Source organism: Dromiciops gliroides, chromosome 4, assembly GCF_019393635.1.
Source record: "Dromiciops gliroides isolate mDroGli1 chromosome 4, mDroGli1.pri, whole genome shotgun sequence".
Classification (NCBI taxonomy): Eukaryota; Metazoa; Chordata; class Mammalia; order Microbiotheria; family Microbiotheriidae; genus Dromiciops; species Dromiciops gliroides.
In genome coordinates, this window is record NC_057864.1 from 193,190,913 (window position 1) to 193,207,157 (window position 16,245).

Here is a 16,245-nt window from a genome sequence, read left to right on the forward strand (position 1 = left end):
ATTTCCTTCTGTGGTTTCTGATGAGTACAAAATTCTCATTATTCAAATTTCCTTTCCTTTATATTTCAATATTTTTCTTCTGGTTGCTTGCAAACTTTGTTTTGTGCTCTCTTGGGCATCCATAGCATTTCCTCTCTCATCATTTGTTGGTTCAACTTCCTGTGTCTTGAAATATTTATTCAAAGATGTGTGCACTTGTTTAGATGTCCTGATAGCCATGTCCCTTTCTGCATTATTATTTTCCCTCTTGATTGTGCCAATGTTTTTTTTTTACTGAGTTTTCTTCCTCTTGAGATCTTTGGTATTTTCAGGGTTTTTTTCCCCCTTATATTCTCCCATTGGTCACTCCTTTCCCTTTGATATTGAATCCCTGAGGACTGTACCTCAAAGCTGTCTTAGCCTCCTCTCATTTGGCACCAGCCTCAGTCACTGTCTCCAGCTGGATGCCAGTCCTCTTTCTTTCAGGCTTGATGCAGTTTCACATAAAGTTTAGTACCCTGCCCCAGTTCCTTATGTTCTTCAGTTCTCTGGCTGAATAGCACTGCAGCACCGCAGGCTGACACTACAGAAAGAGCAACCTCTTGCTTTCCTATAAATCAATCTCCTCCACGAGGGGGTAGGGTTGTTGAATTCTGTTGTTTGTGACCACAGAATGGTAAAATGAGGACAGTGGCTGTTTGCAGAGACTGCAGTATTACCAAGGAATTTACTGAGTGGATCTCAGAGCACAAGCCCCTGGGTCATTTTAGTCTTCTTATTTTGTTGAACATATGACCCAGAAGACAGTCTTTTATTTCAACATCCTGTCATTTCTTCTGTCTGGTTACAAGTCCGGTATCCTCCTTCTTCCCTTTTCCACAAGGTTCCCCTCCCCCCCCCCACCTACTTTCTTCCTTAAAAGAATATTATCGCTTTCAAGTGGCTCTTTGAATCTCTCACCTTGGAGCAAATTTCTTGCCCTTGAGCAATTGCTAGCCTCAGGGCAAGGGCAAGGTTCTTCTTGGACAGGGGCATCTTATGGGTCTGGGGATGACCACTTCTTGGTATAGCTTCATAGTTAGTTCATGTGTTAAAGAAGGGCTTAGCAAAGTGATACAGTTTAGACTTGGAGAGCTTAAAGCCATCAAGTTCTTAACTAAGTAGACACATTTTTAACACTCCGATGTTCATGCAAGTGTTATACATCTTACTCTTTCCTATCAGCATTATGAGTTGTAATTTTGATGCTCATGACAAACGTCATAAAGGGTAACCTCAAATCAAGTTTTTAAGATGAATTCAGTTGAGCAGGGGATAGAGGAAAAATCTCAGGATACCAAGGGGAGTACTTAGGCGGGGCTGCTATGTGGGAAGGGCAGGACTGGAATAGGCAGGAGATGATGAGGAAAGTGGTCATTTGGGGAAGAAAGTATTCCATTTGGTAGCTTCCTATTTTCACTAATTATTTTTATTAAGCAGGTATTAAGTTGTTTTTAGGTACTAGAGGTATACAAATGTATATTTGTCTTTATTTCATTTAGTACTTTGGTCAAAGCCTTGTCCACTGTAGTTAAAACTGTATTTCCTAATGGAAAAGAAAACATTCCAACAGAAACAAAGGTTGTTTTCATCCACAGGCATAACCACCTCTCATAAATCTTTTCTTGAAGCTTTTCCACAAGGAATAAAGGATATTAAACCTCCTTTTCCACCTTTCTTGTAGTGGTCAAACCGATTATTTTTAAAAACTAAATTTTAAAAGGCCTAGATTATTTATCAAGTGAATAGTCTAATTAATTGTGCTTTATAATTGTCACTAAGAAAAGAAGGGAAGAATAGTCATGCTTTCTACTGGAGAACATCAGTGCCTCTAAGTATCCTTAGACATGCTGTAATGGTCTTTCTTTGCACCTTTGACATCTGGGCCCCCTGAAGGTACTATGTAGTAGTATTAACACAGAATGCCTTACTCCCATTGCGTACTAGAATTTTCTCCAACCATGAGACATAATTACTTTAGCAGTTATAGCATAATAAAAACACCTCTGCATGCAGCTCTTATTAATTCCATCCCATTGAAGGTAGAACAAGCAGATAGTCATCAGATCTGGGAAGTTTATCCTCTATGTTCCTGCCTTCCCTTTTCTTTGTCTTTTCAGTAGCCTTCATGATTTATCTCTTTTGCCCAGTCAAAACAGGAAAAGATTTTTTATGTTATCTGAGTTTAGTATTTGGCCCAGTCTTCCTCTCAATTCCTGCCTTCATACTAGGGGAATTTCAACATATATGTTGATGTTCCCTCAAACACTGTTAACTTCCAGTTCCTCACTATGTTGCCACTTTTCTATACCACAGGAGGTCATGTCCTTGATCTTGCTGTCAACCATAAGTGTTTCACTTCTATGATCAAGAACTCTGAAGAATATGATTAAAGGGGGCAGCTAGGTGGTGCAGTGGATAAATCACTGGCCCTGGATTCAGGAGGACCTGAGTTCAAATCTGACCCCAGGCACTTGACACTTACTAGCTGTGTGACCCTAGGCAAGTCACTTAACCCATATTGCCCCACAAAAATGAATAAATAAAAAAAATTTTTTTTAAAAGAATGTGATTAAAGGTGGAAATAGTTGGAATGATCTGGGCTACACATTTCTTGACAAAGAGCAATGGATTTAAGTTACAGAATGAGATGAATTTTTGAACATGGACAATGTAGGAATTTGTTTGCTTAACTATGCATATTTGTTATGTTTTTTCTTTTAAACTGGGGGGGAGGGGCACGTGGGGAAGAAATTACTTGTTAAGTAAAAACCATTAATCTTCACTGCAACCTCCTATCAATCCACCCTCTTCCTCCTTTTCCAGTTCATCATTCCTGGTGTGGTCTCACTTCCCTCCATTTGCAAATTTATGCTGTAACTAACTAGACAGTTCAACTCCAGGGTTCTTTGTCCTCAAATCCTGCGAAAGGTCATTCTTTGCCAAACCTGACCCCTGGATTGCCCTCACTCTACATTCTTTTCTGTTCCTAATAACATGCTGCTGAATGTCCCTGAAGGGAATCATTTAGCTGTGTTGTCTAGGCCACTAAAAATCTTAATTGGCATTAACTGCTGCATTGCAATCCTTTTACTCTTCCCTGATTATCACACTTCCAATATAAACCTCTTTTCTCATCACTCATATCAACTCTCTCTTTTTAGCAGATATCGCCTTATACTTTAAAGAGAAAATGGGTTCCTTAGCTTCCCTAATTCTATGCCTCAAAATCCTCAACATCCCCCGTTCTCTTTTGCTCCAGTCCAAGAGAGATGGCTCTTGCAGAGGTCAATCCCTTTATTGATGCCCTTGATCCCATTCCCTCTTCCATTATTAGTGAAAAAAAGGAGAACACCTGGGTCAGAAAGCTAGGACAAGACCTATCTAACCTAGCATCCTCCAGTTCACTCCACCAACAGCCTGTTAGGGGAACCAAACTGAAAGAGGAAACAGCACTTCCTGCCTCCCCCTGGAAGAGGCTGTCCTAACACACTGCTTCAAGCTGATTGGTTACTGTCACCCAAATCCATTGGTTCACTGGACTTGAGGGTGGTCTCCTTGTTGAATTCAAAGTCCTCAGCTTCTGAGAACAATATCCCCTTGAGGGCCAGCCAGGTGTGGTTTCAATTTAATTAATTTTAAGTGGGTTAATCAATTCAATCAATCTAAATCTATCTCCTCTGGTTAGGGCCTTTGGGGGCATTGACAAAAAGCCCATTATTTCCTACACAAGGTAACTGGCTTTCTGCATGACCCTAGATATGTTATACATCTAAAAACATCCTAAGGAGTACACAGGCTTCCCCAGATTGCCAAAGGGTACATGAAACAAAGTTTAAGAACCCCTGCATCTCTCCTCCCTCTCACAGCTAAACTCTTAGGAAAAACTTTCTGTAGTCACAGCCTACTCTTCCTCATGCTTCAACTCCCAAACCTCTTATAATGTGGCTTTCATCCCCACAATTTGAAACTGCTCTCTCTAGTTACTAACAATCTTAGTGCCCGTATCTCTTTTGTGAGCTCTAGTCCGCCATCAACTGCTGGCTGAGCAGCTCAAACTCAACATATCCAAAATAGAACTCATTATCTAAACCAATTTCTCTTCCTAATTATCCTCTTCCTGTAGAGCAGTGGTGTCAAACTCAAATAGAAAAGGGGACCACTAAACCATACATAAGGATCTCTGCAGACCACATATTAACTTAGAAAACCACATTAACATTATCTATGTCTTAATTTTTATTTTGTTAACTACTTTCCAATTACATTTCAATCTGGTTCAGGCAGCAGGGAGTGTTGTGGGCTTGTCTGACACCTCTGCTGTAGAGGATAACACCATACTTTCTTGTCAACCATGTTTGCTATGGTCATCCTCAACTTTTCTCTATCCCTCATGCTCATGTCCAATTAGTTGCCAAATTTTGTTGATCATTCTACCACATTTTTTGCTATCACCTCCTTTCCACTCACACAACCACCACCCAAACTCTCCTAACTCTAGGAGCCCTTAAACGGATCTCCCTCTTTCTGGTCTCTCCCCTATCCAATTCATTTTCCATAAAGTTACCAAAGTAACCTTCCTAAACTGCAGATTTGATTGTTGATGCTCAAAAAGCATCAGTGGTCCTCTACTGTCTCTAGGATAAGATAGAAGCCCCTCTGCTATTTAAAGTCCTTCACAATCTAGCTTTTCCAGATTTAGTTTATATAACCTCCCTCCCCAACCCTACGTTCCATTCAAACTGGCCTACTTGCTGTTTTCCATAAACGACATCTCATCTTCTTCATGCCTTTGCATTGGTTATCCCCCCCTAAGAATGTTCTATTACTATTACTCCACTTCTTGGAAGTTTCAAAATCTTCTTTCAATTTTTATTATAGATTTAAAAGATTTTATTTGCTATCAAAGGAATTTTTGGCAACATCAAAGAATTAAGAGACTTGGGGGTGGTAGTGGGCTGAGCATAGTGTCTAAAATTATACTTTCTTCCTTTACTCTCTCCCTGACCTTCTTTTCTCTTTAGAAATATATGCCCATGTCCCTTGTGACTGACTTCCTACAAGATTTGGAATTCCCTCCTTTACCAGTGTTCCTTCCTGCCAAAACCTTCTCTAAGTCTACTTTTTCCTTTGCTTCCTTGGGCACAGAATGATTTCCTCTCTAGGAACTCTAACCTGTTCCTCTGGCCCAAGTCTCCAAGATGCATTTTACAGTACCTTTCAGGCCATTTTAGTTAGTCACATTTGAACTCAGGTCCTCCCAACTTCAGGGCTAGTGCTCTATCCACTGTGCCACCTAGCTGCCCCAGTTAGGTCTGGCATTTTGTAGGAAATGAAACAGTCCAATTTCACCATTGTTTTTCACTGTGCCTTATTCTAAAATACAAACAGCACAGTGTTTTTGCAGCTTTAACAACTTGATTATAAACTGTTTTTAAAAGTAATTTATTTGGATTTTTCACATCCTTTAATGAATTGCAAATATATTAACAGAAAAGACTTTCCCCCCCAAAGACTGTACAATTTTTGAAATAAGTCAAGAAAAGCAAAAAAAGGAAAAGACACAAAATTACATTGTTTCAATGCAAATAGTACACATCACACCCACACTTGCATCCCTCCCTCCCATCCCCCCCCACCCCCCCACCTTGTTGTCATGTTTTGTATTAAGAAAATGAGTCACCTTATTCCTCAGTGAATACCCATACTATGTTCCGGATCAGAGACCTCCAAACTATTTTCTTCAAAGTGTTTTTAATAGACTAAATATTGGTCATCACTGAGTTTTTTTGTTTAAGGTACAACAGCAGCATGGTTCAAAGGTTACTTTTAGCTCTTGGAAAAAATAAAATTTCTTAAGTAATGAAGTATGGAGAAAGCAGGGACCATCTTTTATTATTGAGTACCACCATCCACTTTAGAAGAAGAATTCCTATCCTTCTAAAATTCCAGAGTTAAGAACCCTTTCCAAGGCAATTTTTCAAAACTGAATTCCAATGCAACAACTTGTAACTTCTGAACAAAATTAAAAAATATATATATAACAGAAAAAAAAGCAAACTGTCAAGGTGTACTTGGTAATTTTGTTTAAAAAATTTCTTCTAAATGAACTATAGCTGTTTGAAACAACTTTTAGTTCAATAAAAATGAGCTTCTTTGGGTTTTTTTCATAACTCCCTTTTCTACCTATTATTTGAAGGAAGAAGGGAACTGTGGGGTAGGGGAAAGAATTAGAAACTGTTGCTGGGTGGGGAAAAGCTCCATAGAATGAAATGGCTTTGAAAACTGGCCTAAGGAAGAAAGAAATTAAGATTGATCCCAACAAAATTGATGGATTTCCTTCCAGTCATGGTATGCCCTTGACAATGACCATTTTCCATTCATCTCCAATGGACTAGCACCAGAAAGATTTCTACCTTTGGTGTAGTGGATGTAAACTTCCAGTACAGAAAGGTATCCAATTGTAGTTTAGAAAATAATGTTGCTAACTTCACTTTCTCCAAACAGTACAGTGTGGGGTTTTGCAGCAATACCCCTGTTGAAAACTTTCTATGAAATGCTAGATGAGACAGCTGGTTTAAGGCTGGGCAATTGGGGGGAAAAACCTAAACTAAATTTAAATGCTACAAAACTACAAGTGGATAAACAAAATGCAATATTCTGCTAGAAATCGAAGCAGCAGCCCTTGGGAAATTTCAGTGGTGCTCCTTTCATTCAATCTGGGTTTCCTCATCAATTTTCTCGAGGAGCTTATATGTGGATCAAGTAGAAAAATTTGATGAAATACCTCTCTGGCACCAAATACCTTCATCTAGTACTCTGACTTGCATTAATTGGCAACAGGATTTAGTGCATGTTTAAAAGAGAAGACAAATAGTGAATGTCAAATCTACTCATATTCTAACATTAATAAATCCATAGATTAAAAATTTTTCGTATCTCCTATAATCCACCTAATTTTCACAGCTTGGTTATTAGCAAGTACAAGTCAATGGTTGATAAGTTTTTCCTTCATCAAAATGACCCCAAACTGTATCTACTCCTGTCGTTAAGAAATTGTCATTTGATATGCACTGACAATGGCACTAAATAAAAAAATGTTAATAACTAAAGGTTCCCTAAAAATTACATACATTAAAATAAAGGAGGAACATATGTTTAAAGACTACTTAAATAGGTTGTTGTGAAATTTCAATCATTCCCAATTTATTGTGCATAATTGGCTCTTTAAAATCCTGTAATATGAAACTTATGCCCATTCCCCAAGGACACCATCAACCTAAATTGCTGTACATTACTTTGACACAGGAGAGAACTTCTGCCACCTTCATACAATCTGGCTTATGTTTCAACTAAAAAATTTCTATTGGCCTAAACCTAACCTACTCCAAACCAAGATTTTGGTGACCTATGCCATCGAAAATGAATTAGAAGCAGAGAACCTTAAAAATGGATACTACCACAACCCCAAATTAATTGCACATTCTTGCATCCTGCTTAAACAACACTTATAAAAGTTGAAAGGATACTGTCTTGAACAATATAGATTCAAGTTTATGGTAAAGGTTCTAATTATATTAAGGCTTCCACTGTCATGATCCCTTAGATTCTAGATTGATTTAGTGTTTGTATACTGTTTATTATTGTGAATTTTATTTCCTGTTAGGGGACTTGGTTTGATCTTTTAATAGGTAACTACCCTATCTTTAAATGTTAAAGGTGATCCCACAGGGCTTAAGAGAAGAGGTAACAACCAACTTTTTAGTCTGTAATACCAAAACAACAGTGATTGACACTTTGAAGCTAGGTAATAAATTGAAAACTCTTGGTTAGGTATAAAAACATTTTGTAAAAGCTGCTGTTCTGGGACACTCTCCTCTTACCAAGAGCAAGTTTACACTGTATGGAGGGACATTTTATTCTTACACACACAAGTGTCTGGATTATGCCCATTATATTTGTTTACAGGAGACACTGTAATTTTAAGGTAATTTACATTCCTTGGCATTCAAGTTACTCTGTAATAGGCAATGTCTTTTATTGTTCCATCTGGCACTTGCCAACACCATCCTTGAAGAACCTGGAAATGAAGGTCAGTCACTCCACTTACCAAGAACACAACTAAATTAAGACAAGTTTCTGGAGAAAGACCAAAAAGTTCTGGTTCATCACTATTTCCCTTGGCTAAAAGTTCCCTTAGGGCAAAACACAACTCTTCCTTCCATGATAGCTTTCCAACAAAGGGAGGCTTAAAAAAACAAACAAACAAAAAAGACAAAAGAAAAAAAAGTCTTTCCCCCACAAACGGTCATGTTCATATAGGTGAAAGAGCCAGTCTTGGTAGCAGATGAATATTGCACTGCCATTCATTCATTCTGTGTACAGTCTGGGTCCGATGAAAATGGCACATTCCTGGTGTAAGTGATGGATAATGACGATGCTGGCTCGAGATGTGAAGACTCAGGACATGGAGGGACAAGAAAAAATAACAGCACTAGTCACACATCCAGGTGCAAATGTCTGGCTTCCAGAATTTAAAATTCATCACTTTCTGCTGCGTGGAGTTGTGTGTCATCTGCGTCTGTCATGCTGCTCTCTTGGGATTCATCTGTTCCCACTTTAAGAACAACAACAAAAAATATCATGTGGTTAGTAGTCAGCTATCTAACAAATGTGTCCTGTTAGTATGAAAACAAGTCAGGTGAGCAGAATTAGATGGAGACAAAATGAAAGAAGGAAACCCTAAGCGCAAATATTTAAATGCACATGACCTGCCTTCCTTGCAGAAACAATTCTGATTCTCTTTTGCACAGAATTACTGAGTTATCCCTTCAGGGAACTCAACAATAGCATGTCAAAGAGAGCTGACCTTGGGGTTTACTGTGAGGATAAGAAAGGGTGGTGGATTCAGGGAAGTAAAGAAAAATATGTAAAAACACCTTTTCTCTGTCAGACATGAAATCCAAAGCCCTTTACTTGAATGTCTATTAAAACAAACAAATAGCAAGGGGACGTGAATTCCAGGTTTAGTCTTCTCTTCCAATGCCTCTGGACAAGTAAACCACCTTCAGGCAAATTCTCTCTGGGAGAGGGATCTGGGATTTCTGGGGTTACTTGCTGAAAGCAGAGTTTTGCCATAGCAGAAGGGAAATTTAAGAAAGGGATATATTGCATTTATAGTAAACATTGCTATATCGTTTTTTAAAAACATCTTTCAACAAGAATTTTTTATACAATGCCATTTTCATACAACTCTAGTAAAATGATAAGAAATTTTTATGCTTTAAATTTAATAAAACATTTTACATATTTTATATCTCATTTGTGCCTCATAACCAATCTGGGAGATAAGCAGTGAAATTATTGTTTCTTTCATATTAATAATCAATTATTGAATTAGAACCAGGATTTTTTTCAGAAGACTTTTCAGTCTCTGAAGGACACTGCTGATAATGAAATGGAATTAACTTTCTCCTCAATCTTGTTCAGATCCCACCCTGGTGGGAAAGCCCAAAGTGCTCTACACAGGTTTGGGTGGGGATAAATTATTGGATTAGATTACTCAAGGATGGGCAATTTACAAGTAAATGACACAATCAAAGCAACTTCCCTATGCTCCTCATTATAAAATTCATTCTTTTCATTAATGGTTAACCAAATCAGAGTTGATTGCCACTCTCAGGCATACCCACTCTTCCAAGGGCATATCAACTGAGCCTGCCACCATGACCTGTCTTTAGCATTCGAGAGTATCACTGACCCATTTTATTGGTAAGACGCTAGTATTATTACTAAAATGATGAATTACCCAGAAACTATCTCTCGAACTTTTTAAACATCACAGCTTGCAGTATGGTTTACCCGATGTGATATCACTAGCAAGCACAGATTTTCTGACTGCCAAATCCAGTACTTTTACTATTTCATGCTATGTGGGTCTTAATACAGCTAACTGAGCATATAAAAGGTACATGAAATTATTCTTGTTCTCAAACTGCTTATGATTTGGGAAAACAGCATATATGTATCTAAAAAGATAAATACCAAGATAATGCCAAAAGAGTGGTATAGATAATGTTATTGAAATACACTTCAATAGGAATGATTTCTAGAATGTTGGTTTCTTAGGCTTGATGTAATTATTACTTTAAAATTCCAATTAAAAGACAATTTTGCCAGTGGATAGAGCACTGGCCCTGGATTCAGGAGGACCTGAGTTCAAATTTGACCCAAGGCACTTGACACTTACTAGCTGTGTGACCCTGGGTAAGTCACTTAACTCTCATCACCCGCAAAAAACAAACAAACAAACACAATTTTGTAAATGCTACTTTTTGTCAACTATTATCAGTGGCTACCCTAAAAGCTAAAAACAAACAAAACCGCCCCCAGAAATTCCAGTCAGTGCTTGCTCACTCTAACTGGGGGGGGACTGCATTTTATATACTTGGCTGCTATAGGCTATTTATTAAAGTCCATCAACTTATATAGTGGTACTTCAGAGCAGCATATAACACCCACCATTATTTGATGGTATCAAAAAGTTGGGATGGTAATTAATAGATGACTTCATATTGATCTTTGAAAGAAACAATTGATTTAAGGGCATTTTTAGATTAAATTAATGTTCTAAAGGGGCAGCTAGGTGGCTCAGTGGACAGAATGCTGCACCTAGTCAGGAAGACCTGAGTTCAATTCCAGACTCAAATATGTACTGTTACTGAATCCTGTTTGCTTCAGTTTCCTCATCTGTAAAATGAACTGGAGGAGGAAATGGGAAACCATGCCAATATCTTTGTCATGAAGTTGGACATACCTAAAAAACAGCTTAACAACAAAAACTGTTCTAAATCTAAAGGCAGCTAGGTATCACAGTGGATAGAGTGCTAGGTTTGGAGTCAAGAAGACCTGAGTTCAAATCCAGATTCAGACCCTAATTAGCTGTGTTACTCTGGGCAAGTCATTTAACTTCTGCCAGCTTCAGCTTGCTCAATTGTAAAATGAGGAAAATAGGAGATATTGGTGAACTTACTCCTTCCTTCTTTCCTTTTATTTTATTTATTTTTTGGCAGGGCAGTGGGGGTTAAGTGACTTGCCCAGGGTCACACAGCTAGAAAGCACCAAGTGTCTGAGATCAGATTTGAACTCAGGTCCTCCTGAATCCAGAGCCAGTGCTCTATCCACTGCACCACCTAGCTATCCTCATTTCCTTTTATTCTTAAGTTTATATAGTATTAGTCACATAGGCATTTCAATAATTATTTCCTCAGAAACATGCTCCTTTTATAACTTAAAATACACAAATAATTCTCATGAATTTGATTAAAAAGTATATATATTTTAAAGTGCTGTTACATCTATTATCTCAATTTACCTTCTTAACATTGGTCTCATTTTCCAAAAGGAAACCAAAGCGAAACCCTAATGAATTAAAGTCACAAAGCAAGTTAACAAGGGAGCAAAGGCTGGAATCCAGGTTTTGTGACTGCTTGTCTGACACTCTTTCTACTATACCTCGCTAAAACATCTTCCGTGCAAGCATCTCCCAGAAAAGTGAAAACCCCCTGGTTGAACATATGATTCTAGTGAGAAATTTCATTTTTGTCTTTGTAGCCCCAGAATCTATCACACTTCCTGGCACACAGTAGTTGCTTAATAAATCTTTGTGGAAATGGGTTGCTGGAATTGCATTTTCTAGAGTAAGGACAGTGTTTAAATTCTTCCTTAATTTAATATGATTCATCCAAAGTGCCAAGTCAGCTGTATGGATGATAACCTGATGTAGCCATGTTTCTTTTGTTTCTATTTAGATGTTTTAATTTATTTATATGTGTATGTGCATGTATGTATGTATACATACATACATATCTCCATGTTTTTATTGTTATAATAGTCTGTTCACTTTTAGGTTAGTTACCCCAATGCTGATTCCCATGTGATACACCACATTTTTTTGGTTTAGTTAGAAATACAAACCTGATTCATATGGATAACACTCACTGATCTGTTCTTCTTGAGTTATAGGTTCCTCATCATCTGGAAGGTAACGCTTGTCAATTGCTTCTTTAATCTGGTTGTTAGCTCCTTTAGGGTCTAAATCCATTGCCCAGGAGAAATTCATCAGGGCCAGATGAGTCTGACCTAGCTTCTTGTAAACCTAAAAATAAATATTGACACTACATTTTTCATTATGTTGCTGATTTCAATTGTAAAGGACAGAACATTTAAAATTTAAAGTGAGTTCCTATTATATGTTCTAAGTTATCACTTGATCAATTTGAATGTATTTTTATATATACATTATACATAAATTCATGCTTTTTTCTTTGACTGATCTATCTATCTATCTATCTATCTATCTATCTATCTATCTATCTATCTATCTATCTATCTATCTATCTATCTATCTATCTATCTATCTATCTTTTGTGGGGCAATGAGGGTTAAGCGACTTGCCCAGGGTCACACAGCTAGTAAGTGTCAAGTGTCTGAGGCTGGATTTGAACCCAGGTCTTCCTGAATCCAGGGCTGGTGCTTTATCCACTGTGCCAACTACCTACCCCCTTCACTGATTTTTAATATTTTCAAATGCTATTCTCTTTTGTTGAAGCAAAAACCACCATGCAAAAAGAGAGGACAAATTACTCTCAAATGACTTTTATTTTCCAAACATTTGATTGCACTTTCAATTTCTACACCCTCTGTTCCCATAATGCAGTCTTGACTTTGTGAATTTTAGTTGCTATACTTTAATCAGGAATTATCAATATGCTTGATCTACCTTAGAATACTTTGGGTCTTGGTAAATGTACCACATATCTTCCAGTATTCTCTAGTTGGGAGATTCCAAATATTATGTACAAAACAGTGGAAGCAGAAGGCTTTTCACAAGTGTTACCTTAACTATGAATTTGCTGCTTATGTTGCTGGCTGAAGAATGCTAATCTACTGCAATTATTCTTCTTTTTAAAAATGACCATAATGGATAGAGGGATATTTTGATGTCTCCTGTTTTATCCATAACTCTTTAATGCCCTTTGAGGGAATGTCATCCCTAACTTTAAAGTTCTAATTAAGAAATTATAAAACATAACAAAAAACTCAACAAGGAGACTTTCTTGTGGATATAATCTAATATACAATTCTTGAGTGCTTATCACAAATAAAACTGTGTTAGGTTCTAAAGATTAAGATTGTTGCGAAAATTTCTAAATCACAGGATTAGACGAAAGAAAACCAAAGCTGTAAAAAATAGGTTTCTGGAAAGGGCCTATCTCACAATAAAGCCAGTCTCAGGTCTAGGACCCAAAGACCCTGAGTCACAGGTCCCCTGGATTTTTATACCTACCCAGGGCTAAAAAGTATTTATACACTACTATTTTTAGACCATCAAAATACAACCAAAGTGGTGCATATCTGACATAGAGTCCAAAGAAAAGACAAACTCATGTAAAAACAAGCTAATAGGGATGCTGATTTGTGATAGCAGATAATTCCATTAGTTGGCTATTTTCTAGACCAGTTTACAACATAACACTTTATAAGCACTACTAATATTTGCCTTATTTGTTCTATAAAGAATACCTAAACATGTTAAATCACAATTTGTAGTCTATATGCTGATTATTACCACAGTTAAATCACTTATATCTAATGGGTGGAGAAAATCTCACTCAAAAGATTTAAAAAGAAAAGAAAAAAGAAAAAAAAAAGGTTCTTACCCTTATGGAGCTTATGACCAAATAGGAAAGGGAAGATGAACAGACACATTATGTACACAAATAGCATAGAAAATACAAAGTATGAGCTAAATAAATCTGAAGCAAGTGAAATAATTTTCAAATGAGAGGCTGGGACAGAAATCAAGGAAATTTTCACAGAGGAGGTGGCAGCTCAGTTTGGTCTTCACAGAAGAGGTAAATATGTAGAATATATGAATTCTACTAAGTGACCATAATGCCTAGCAGTTACAAGTAGGAAAAACAGTAAGAGACTTCTAGAAATCTATAAAAGCCAAAATCCAAGAAAGGACCCACCAGTAAAACCCATGGCTTCAGATGGCTATAAAAAATGCTCAAAGTATGGGTAACAATCAAAGAGTTGCTTTTATTACAAGGAAGAAAATTTGACCTTATAACAATAAGATAGATGAGACAATATTCCAAATCTAATGGCTCTTTGTTGTTTCTAACTTCACAACATTCTTACATATGTCCCAATTTCTTCTTGATTAGACTGCTTTGAATCTTAACTGGTCTCCCAGCCTCGAGTCTCTCTGTCTCTCTCCAAGTCTTCCATACAGCTGCTAAAGTAATCTTCCTATAAGGCACAGGTCTACCATGTCACTCCTTACTGAAAAAAAAAAAATCAGTGGCTCCCTATTACCTCTAGAGTCAGCTATAAACTCCTCTTCCCAGCATTTAATAAGCTCTTCACATACATTACATCCTTCCAGATACTCTACAATCCAGCCAGTGTAATCTGCTTGCTGTTTCTCCAGAGGATGCTCTGTTTCCTCTATTTCTTTGCACTGGTAGTTTGATACTAAAATGCTTTCTCCTTACTGATGCCTCCCTGGCTTCATTGAAGGCTTAACTCAAGATCCTCCTTCTATATGAAGCCTTTATTGATGCTCCCAGCTGCTATGCTCTCCCTCCCCAAACTATCTTGGATTCACCATGTGCATGTGCATGTGCATGTGTGCATTCCTACAAGTTGCTTCTTCAGTCAGAATGTAAGCTCCTTGAGACCAGGAACTGTTTCACTGTTGTCTGTCTCCAGAATTTAGGAGATAATTGGATAATTGAAGTCCCTCATTACTATTATACCATGTCTCTGTACTAGGCTTGTGATGTTTCCCCAGATCTTCACTTATTTCCTCTTTCTCTCCCTCTGCAGTATACTCCAATGACAAAATGTCTTCAATTTCTCCCTCCATTGATCTTTACTCTCCATCATCCTTTCTCCCTCTGGTTCTCAGATTTCCTCATATGAGCATACCTGCTTAATATAGTGTTAGCCCATCCTCCTTAATACATATCCTACTTCTTGGCTCCTATGTGGAGCCAAGATTCAGTAATAGGCTTCATCCCACCATGTCTCAGTAATACTATGAGGTTAAACACTCTTCAAATTATGAATTCTAGCTCTTCTTGCTTAAACTTTTGGTATTTGTATGTAGCAAAGGCATGTCTCCCATGATCTTCTGGGTATCTTTAACTATTACTCTTCTTACTCTTCTTTTTTTATAGCTACTCTCTAGGCTATCTAACTTACTCTTATTCATATTTGTAAGGTGCACTCTATCTCTGGCCAGCAATTTCTTCTTGTCCTATATTTTAAGCTGTGGTCTAGAAATCCGAATCCCATTCATCAATACTGCCTAATTAGCCAGCTGTTCATTTTTCAAAATAACCTTTCTTGCAATCCTTGCCTTTGATGGTCAACAGCGAGGAAAACAACTTGTGTCCCATGATCTTTAGTTTCTTGTCAAATTCTATATCCCCAATATATATTGAGACATTGGTAGCAGGCACTTCTGTGGTAACCTACTATTTGGGTGCCTACTGAATGAGGAATGACTGATTATACTGTAATACATAAATGCAACAAATATATAATGTATAGTACAGTAAGAAATTATGAACAAGGAATTCAGAGAAATCTTCCAAGAAGATTAATTTGATGGTGCAGAGTGAAATAAGCAGAACAAAAATCTCTCTTTTTCTCTCTTTTACCCACATATTACAATGTAAATGAAAAATAGCATTACAAGGAAGCTGATTCTGATTCACAGTATGGTCCCAGAGTATGTCTTCTCAGCAGAGAAGCAGGGGACAACCAGAGTAGAATGTTACAGACACTATCAGCTATAGCTAACAAACTGGGTGATTTTACTTAATTGTTTTCAGTTGTTACAAAGAGAATTCTGTTTCAAGGTGGGGTAGAAGGAGGAGGGTATGTCAAGAAATGATTGTGATCCGAAACCAAAAGGTATCAATACAATTTATATTAACAATACCTCTTGTGCCTGTTAAAAGAATATAGGCTTCTATGAGAAATGTGACTAGGGATATGACTTTAATCAATGATCATTAATTAATCATTTACCATCAGCTGCCCTGCTTGGTTTTGACTCCAGGAATATTTTGCCTCCCCCCAAGATAAGCTCAATACCTGGAATCCTCATCATTTTGAAGATTAATTTAGCATCTTCAGTTGCCTTTC

General features: G+C 37.4%; 1 protein-coding gene across 8 annotated transcripts in view; it reads right to left on the reverse strand.

The window, feature by feature from the left end:
• Window positions 1–5,664: 5,664 nt before the first annotated feature.
• The window catches only part of CDC27 (cell division cycle 27), a 108,696-nt gene continuing 98,115 nt past the window's right edge, over window positions 5,665–16,245 (reverse strand). For 3 of the 8 annotated variants that reach the window (XM_044002671.1, XM_044002670.1, XM_044002674.1), the window contains 2 exons: window positions 12,019–12,175; window positions 5,665–8,635 (listed from right to left, as the gene is read on the reverse strand). In XM_044002671.1, coding sequence (XP_043858606.1) covers window positions 8,553–8,635; window positions 12,019–12,175 — 240 coding nt within the window. In that variant the 3' untranslated portion in view covers window positions 5,665–8,552. Of the gene's footprint in view, window positions 8,636–11,994; window positions 12,195–14,250; window positions 14,371–16,245 lie in introns of those variants that run through there. The other 5 variants (XM_044002669.1, XM_044002668.1, XR_006356354.1 and 2 more) reach the window with 4 other exon arrangements.